Below are 8,570 nucleotides of genomic sequence, written 5' to 3'. Positions count from 1 at the left end.
GTCGATTTAAAATTTAAATGCATGAGATGAAGCAATCAAAAAAATAATGGGTGAACCATCAAAAATTCGGCAATTTACAACATGATGTCGAATGCACAAATTTGTTTATTTATAACTAAAAATATTCTCGAAATTTCATCAAAAAAATGCATTTGTGACAATACCTAAATGAAATTCTTACGCAAGAAACAAAAATTGTACAATTAACACAATTTGTTTTCGCGAAATTAATTTTGAAAATTTTTGTCGCTGTTACTTCTCGCGCGCGACAACGCGACTTCTCGCAGAGTACAATGAGACTTCACTGAGTTTAATAATCAGTTGCGACATATCGCTTCTAAATCGGGCTATAATTTATGATGTCAGCGAAGCGACAATAAAATATTCACTACCATTTTGCGCAACATACCTCTGCGAGAGCGGATTTTCGGCCATGGCAAACATGAAAACTATACATCGTCACCGACTTCGACTCGAAGATGACTCGAGAATGAAGCTGACCGAAAAGCAGTGGCGTAGCGTGGGTGTCAGCCGCCTGCGGCGGAGGAAAATTTCGCCTCCCCCTTATTTAGGTATCTCAATTTAAAAGACTAAAATTCAGTTTCGTCACAGAATAAGTAATGAAAAATTCCGTGCTTATTTCAATCGGTCCGAAACGTAGGTGCGACAAAAATATGAAATAAAATGGGTTCAAATTTTTACAAGATATTATTTATTGCGAAATTTTGCCGCCCCCTAAAAGTATCGCCCGGGGCGGGCCGCTCCTGCTGTCCCCACTACGCTACGCCACTGCCAAAAAGCAACCAGATTTTACAAAGATGTGCAAAGAAAATCGTGCACACTTGTCGCATTAAAATTAAATAACCTTATGTTATTTTCATTATTATTAGAATTGTATTTTAAAGGTAATAAATGTAAAAAAAAACTTATTCTATTTATTACTAGCTGTCTAACCACAGCTTCGCCCGCATTAAATCGAATTTTCTCGTGGGTGTAAGGGTGCGACTATGCAGACGCGAATTTAGAGCGAGCGAGAGGTTGCGAGCGATTTAGTTTTCGCAAAGGAAAACCATGCACAAACGAAAAGAGAGAAATAACGCTAGAGGAAGCGAATTTCTGGTTCTCGCACATATCTGACAGGTTTTGATATTTATCGCGTCTCGCCTCTTCTCTCCACATATTCTCGCTCGCTCGCGTCTGCATAGTCGCAGCTAAGATATTTTCTCGCAGTAAAATGTAGCCTATGTCCATCTCCAACATGTAAGCTATCTCTGTGCCAAATTTTATTAAAACCTGTTTAGCGGTTTAGACGTGAGGTAACAAACAGAATTGCCTTCGAATTTATAATATTAGTATGGATTAATATGAATTCCTGCTATAAGGGGTACGCGAGTTTTAGCTCTTTCTTGAAGTGGTACGTAGGAAAAACTAATTGGGAATCACTGGCCTACATTAATCCTGAATAATAAACAACTATTAGATCTATAAATAATATGAGAATTATTTTATTTTTATGAAACAATTACGTAGTTACTTAGTCGATCATCTTCTAAAATTAAACTTACGTAAATTATAAAACAAATGAAAATCAATGGTAAATTATGCTCACAAGAATACAGATTCAGATTCTAACATAGGCCATAAGCCTACTTGTTATTCAGCCTCTCTGAAAAAGATAAAAAAATGAAAGATTTTCAAATAAATAAGTAAATACTTAATATAAGATTTACAAAATATTCCATTCTGTTCTATATGATTATATGCGCTAAACGATAGTACGAATTTCCGCCTCCTCCTATAGCTCCTCGTTGAGGGTTGTTGTAATCTTACCTTCTATCGAAGCTAGGGCTTCGGTGTCATCTAAAAAATTATAGCATATTAAAATATATATATTATTAGCTATCAAATATGACACGTAAATGTTTCACTGCACAACACATAAAGGATATCTATGCACTATATAACACAAATTCAATACGGAAGTGATTGAATGTGCAATTAAGTTTAGATTAGTAGTGATGTGGATGTGCAAACGATCCGATTTAATAGAAAATATAAACGCTTTTACATAAAAAAGCGTTAATCTAATCACCACATCAATGCTAACCTAAACCTGATCTCACGTTCAACCACTCCCGCATGGCATTTGAGTTACACAATGATGCATAGCTACCCCTTGTGTGTTGTGCGATGAAGAATTTACCTGTCATATTTTATAAGTAAAATCAGTTACCTGTTACGGGATCTCACTTAATATTTCAGAATTCATTGAAAAGTACGTATTTTTTCATACGCTACAACTTTGTCATTGATAATGGTATTCTATTTTCATTAGGGGCTGAGGTTACACAGCCGTCTCCGATAAGGGAGCATACAAAGGTCTAATGTGATTGCCCTATTCGTTTTTGAAATAATTAGTTGGAAAGAATATTTGCCCTGTATATAATTATTAAATAAATTTATAAAATTTAAAAATTAATTAGCTAGATCTTACTCTATTTGCATTTAATACGTATAAAATTGATTGAATAATATCGATGATGTTGCATATATTTCATAATTTTCAAATACACTATGTACAAAGCACAGTACATGTTCAGCATCTGATAATTTGATGAGAATTTATCGATTAAGTTTTATGAGTTTATATAATTACTAAAAAGTATTATCGTATTATACATATTTATTTTTAAAAGTAAATGTTATCTATATTTTTATTTCACAAAGTTGAGTACAAAGACAGGTGGTTACAATTACAGTATCTCCATTTAGAGCGCTCTGTATCTTCAACGAACAAGTAGAATGGCTCCAAGATTTCTTGGTGCCATTCTGCTTGTTACGTATACTATTAAAGGCACGTGAATGAATTGAGTAGTATAAGTAAAAATCTTGATGGGGAGAAGAATTACGCGAAAAAAATTAATTCCAAAATGTGCCGATATGGGAAATATGTCGCATAAATACCAGCAGCGGAGAGGTATAAATGTGAACGAGTATCGTAAGCGTATTCTTTAAAACTGAAAAAAACGTGTCTCACTCTGCCTGATTGTTCTTTAATTGTCAAGTTACTTTACGTTAATGGTTGCAACGCTGCAGCCTCTTACGTGAATTTAGGCGCTTAATAACATTCGTCAAGAGTCTTTATCGCCTTGTTGGAATTAGACAAATGATTAAGACATTCGAGGAGACCGGATTCTTTCAAGTTAAGGTTGGAAACGGACAGATACCTCTCGCACCTCAGATAACAGACGAAGTTGCTACTGCTATCGTGGACCTATGCAGATAGGCCAAGCAGCGAACGTAAAGTAGCGTGGCCGTTGGATGTTTCAAATTCTACTGTAAGGGAAATTGTTCGAAAACTAATCCATTATTATCGTTACACAATCAGTCGTCACCATCAATTGCTTCGAAATGTTTCCGAGAAAAGAAAACAAAATTTATTCTGACGTTTTTGGCCACAATGGAAGTGGACGATGCCTTTCTATGAAACATTTTATTCGGTTAAACATTAACAGATGATAAATGAAAACATGTTTGCATTTGTTATTCATGTATATATGTCTTTGAACTTGCATTTCGTTGTAATAATATTAAATGGGTGTTGGATTTGTATTTATTTGTTTTAATAGTGAATTCCAACTTATACATTGTTAATAACATAATTTTATATACGTGCCTATCTTGCCTCATTACTGTTGCCCCTATACCAGGGGCAACTTTAATAAAAATAATTAAAATAATTACAACTTTACAAAAAGAGAGAAGTTGCCTATCTTGCCCCATTACTGTTGCCCCTATACCAGGGGCAACTTTAATAAAAATAATTAAAATAATTACAACTTTACAAAAAGAGAGAAGTTGCCGAAGTTGCCCCTTTTTATTTCAAGGAGCCCATTTTTATTTCAATGGGACAGTCAATACTCAAAACTGCCGAATAACATCTGGGACTTTGAAGCTCCCAGATGATCTTATCCACCAGATTCACTGACGAATCACTATCTGGTGTGGTTTTATATCACATTTCATCCTTGAACTTTACTTCTTAAGAAGTTTAATCCAAAGATTCAGTAACGAGTTCCACTACAGCACAACACTATCTTCACAAATTATGCAGCTCTGTAATTCTGCAACTGCAACAATGAGGATGGCTGGATGAGGCAATCTTCATGCAAGATGAGCTCCGCCTCATATCGCAAGACCAGTGAAGAAGCTGTCGTGAGATCATTTTACTGATAATAGTGTAATTAGTCACTTTATTCCCATGGCATTGCCATCGACCACTGATTGCGGTGGTCATGCCACAACTAAAAATCTCGGGGTGCTTATACCATGAGATTTTTAGTTGTGATGTTACCTCAAAGCCGATGTCTATCGAGGAAGTGTCTCTGATCTCACCACGTGTGGAACATTTCTCCACATGTGTTACATTCTGTAATCAAGCATACTGTGTATCGCATGAATTTTCAGTCCCAAAATAACGGTAATCTCGTCCAAGCTCAATTGCAACGTCAGCTACATCTTCCAACATCGTGAATAAATATGAATAATTTTCAGGCTGTGATTATAAAACTTTAAAATTGAACTTTAGATCTCTTTATTTATTTTTAATGCTCCTCCATAAGGTGTTTTATGTTGTACAGCGACATATTTTTTTTCCTATCGGCATATTTAGAGCTTTTTTACATAATCCTTCTTCTCCCACGTCTTGAAAAATATACTAAAAATTTCGATGCCATTTCTGATTATTCGTTGAAACTTCAGAACGATCTAAATAGAAATATTTTAATTGTAACCACCTGGTATATAACCGTAATACGGTTTAAACTGCATAAGGATATTTTCAACTGCTTTTATCAACTTTGGAAAATTCTAATGTGTAAAAAAATCGAATTTACTTATTGTGACATCGTCACAATGCCATAATTTTTAATCATATTTTAATTTAAAGTATCGTAAGGATCAATTCTATACTAAATTTATCAATCGATATAGTAATGTAAATAAGATTGCTGATGTATTAGCTCTGTTGTTATAAGAAAGAAAACAAAACATTGAGAAGAGACAGGATATTTGCATTTAATTAAAATTATCTGATGTATTTAAACATTTNTTAACATAAATAAAATAATTAGTTATTTATAGTATAATAATGTTATGAACTGAATTCTTACTAGAAAAGGTCGTACAAAGAATATTTTGTTAAATTTCTATATGTATATGTTCACACAGTTATTTTTAGTCGAAAAATGCTCAGTAATACAAGACGGTACCTTCCGTATGTAGGAGGAAATTATTTAAAATTTGGATGTAAGTCAAACTAAAGTGGGTGATGCCAAAATTAATAGAATTGACTACGATAATTGGAACGAGAGGCGCCATTTTCTTTTCTTTCTTTTTTTATTTGATAAGGTGTGCAAATTGCTTAGTCTATCCGTAATAATTAAGGGTTTATTTTATTAAATTATATCACACTTCATTTAATTTAACGACGAAAAGGCTCGTACATTTTCGAAGGGATTCTGTTATATTTTTTTAAAGCAGAACTTTAAAGAGAATTTTTGTTAATTCTTATGAGAAAATGAAAATTTAAGAGTTTAATTTGTTTAAATTCTTTTCAAAATTGAAAAATTTAAACAAAATTCGTGAATAGAAACTACTTAATCTATATTAATTATATGTGAAAATGTAGAAATTTATTTTAAAAAATTAAACTGATTTCAATGAGAAAACTAAATTTTTTTTTTTTTTGTCGCTTAAAGATGAATCATTTTCGATTACATTTATTAAATTCTTAAATTTTAATTTATTTCAAAAATATTCTAGTTATGTTAACAAGAATTTTTCCATTCAATGGTCGATACTTTATAAAGTTTCTGGCCTGGTGGATGAGATAGCTGAAAAGCTAAATTTAGCGGGGGTGTTGGAACTACCAACTCCAAATATGGTTAGAAAAATTGGCTGTGCAATGATAAATAAACATACATTACGCATGCTTCTTTATTCCCGGTTTAGAAAATGAAACGTTATAGGATAATATTTATTCTTTTTAAAATGTAAATGTCCCTCCTACCTTTTGTACGATTTTTTTTATAATTAATTCGAACATTTTAAATGTGAAATTTAAATTGTTTAAACGGAATGTTCTAATATATCACTTAATAATTAAGCGAAGCCGGCGACAATTGTGACATCTGAAGCATTTGTAAAGATAACATTCCTAACACTCCGTCAGACAAGTTAAATGATTATGTTTAAGATTAGTTTTCTTTGTCTTCGTCAAGAACAATAGTAACAATGCTGTTAAGTGACAGAGGATCTCGTTAAAACTCCCGTATTATGTGACATTTAATGACTTCTTGACAGGCAATTGTGTTTGCTGTACAACCTTTTTTTTTTCTTTTAGCTTAGTTTAAAAATAAATCAAAGTTAACCAATTTTAAATTTTCTTTTAGAAGTTAGAGAGCATTTCGATATTTATGATTTCGAGGGAGAAGGAAAAATCGATGCTTTCGATGTAGGAGATTGTTTAAGATCTTTAGATTTACGTCCAACTGTAGCTGCTATTGAAAAAAATGGTGGATCGAAAAGAAAAGGTAAAAATTAATTACACTATATGAATTATCTATTAGTTTTTTTTTCATTTTATTTTATATATAATGTTCCAAACAGTGAGTTATTAATCTTGAAATCATATACGTTAATGGCTGATTGTGCTTGTTTAAAATATAAACTACAGTATAATTATTTAATACAAAAGAGCTATTTATAATAAAACTATAAACTGCGTTATGTGTTCTGAATAAGTTTTATTATTTTAACGTATTGACTAGCTTATTACATAGCTTCAGCTCAGAGATATTATTTTATAACAACAAAAATTATATAAAATTACGTTTTAGAATTTAGAAATATTTAAAATAAAATAAATTAAGAAATATCCAAAGACAAGTAAATTTTCTCTTTCCCTTAAACTGTAGATAAAAAGATAAACAAATATCGCAAAACACAAAAAAATAAATGCAAAATAACTTATTTAAAATAAAAGAAATGAATAAATTTAGAAAACTGAATTGCTTTGTATTTTTAATTTCGTCATTTAATTTAATTTTTCTAAATAAACTCATCGTATTTGATATTATGTTTATCTGTAGCCTATGATAAAAGACTTGTGTCTATGTCATATATGGTGGTTTCTACTTTTAACATGGAGAACTTCTTGATCAGTTGAACTCCCTAAAATAGAATCAGGCCTGGTCTATATATATATAAATATTTATGTCCTAGTTTGTTTTTTTAATTGTTTAAAATATTATTTAAGTATTAAAATAAATTATAAATTTACTTTAAAAATATGAAAAATATAATTAAATATTATGGCCTAATATAAAGTTAAACTCATAGAAACATACAGAAAATGTTAATATTCTTCCACTTTTTTTTAATAATAATCAAGAAGCATAATAATAAGAATGCATGTTCTTCAATTTATAAAATATTGTTCTTTTTTTTTTTAATTAAATAAATTAAAACTCATGTTATGCTATGGCTTTGAATGTCTTTACAGTTGATCCCCCCTATAACACTGTTGATAATTTCGTTTTATATGAATTCCATGTTGTACGAGTCACTTAGATTTTACAAATACGTGTGCTGGGCTGTGAACTGCTCACGTATTTGTAAAATTTAAGTGACTCGTACAACATGGAATTCATATAAAACGGAATTATCAACAGTGTTATAGGGGAATCGACTGTATATGAATTATATATATTTGATAAAATTTAAATAAAAAATTGATTTCTTTAGGAGAAAAAAAATTGTCGTTTGAAGAATTTCTTCCAATCTACAGTCAAATTAAAAAAGATAAAGATGTTGGTACATTCGAAGATTTTATGGAAGGATTGAAAGTTTATGATAAAAATGAAAACGGTACCATGCTAGCAGCCGAATTGGCCCACACTTTATTGTCTTTAGGTAATTTTTGTTATTGATAACATTAGATTATCTGATATTTAGATTAACTAACACATTTATAATAATTATTTGTATATAGGAGAAAGATTAACAGACTATGAATGCGAAGAATGTATTAAAGCTTGTGCGGGACAAGAAGATGATGACGGATACATTAAATACGAACGTAAGTTCTTTTTAATACTTTTGAAAGAAAAATGCGTATTGATAAATATTTTTAAACGAAATTCATTTCTATTGCACATTCCCCAAAAATGTTGCCAAAATTACGAAATTATAACGAATGGATCTAAAATTCTAATACGAGTATGACAAAAATTAATAAAATAAATTTATGATTTATGTTATGAAAGATAAATAATTATATAAAGCAAGATATAGAAGTAATTATTATTTATTAAAACCAAGCTTGTTATACAGCCATTAGGCACCAAGGTTAGTTACTATGTTCATTAGCCTACATCAGTGGTTCCCAATTAGTGGTACGCGTACCCCTGGGGGTACGCGAAATTGCGTGAAGGGGTACGCGCGGCAATCTAAAATCGGTCGATTTAAAATTTAAATGCATGAGATGAAGCAATCAAAAAAATAATGGG

At 31.1% G+C, this 8,570-nt stretch overlaps 1 protein-coding gene across 1 annotated transcript in view; it reads left to right on the top strand.

Moving 5' to 3' along the window:
- The window catches only part of LOC111614931 (myosin light chain alkali-like), a 12,451-nt gene extending 4,150 nt beyond the window's left edge, over window positions 1-8,301 (top strand). Inside the window, exons 3-5 of the mRNA XM_023356305.1 lie at window positions 6,453-6,593; window positions 7,807-7,974; window positions 8,054-8,301. Of these exons, the coding sequence (XP_023212073.1) occupies window positions 6,453-6,593; window positions 7,807-7,974; window positions 8,054-8,286 (542 nt within the window). The 3' untranslated portion in view covers window positions 8,287-8,301. The remainder of the gene's footprint in view (window positions 1-6,452; window positions 6,594-7,806; window positions 7,975-8,053) is intronic.
- The last annotated feature ends 269 nt before the right edge of the window (window positions 8,302-8,570 follow it).

The sequence above is a fragment of the Centruroides sculpturatus genome, unplaced genomic scaffold, assembly GCF_000671375.1.
Source record: "Centruroides sculpturatus isolate CEXI.00-Female unplaced genomic scaffold, Cexi_2.0 scaffold2305, whole genome shotgun sequence".
Classification (NCBI taxonomy): domain Eukaryota; kingdom Metazoa; phylum Arthropoda; class Arachnida; order Scorpiones; family Buthidae; genus Centruroides; species Centruroides sculpturatus.
Note: the sequence above shows the minus strand (reverse complement) of the source record. Positions and strands in the feature narration are given on the sequence as shown.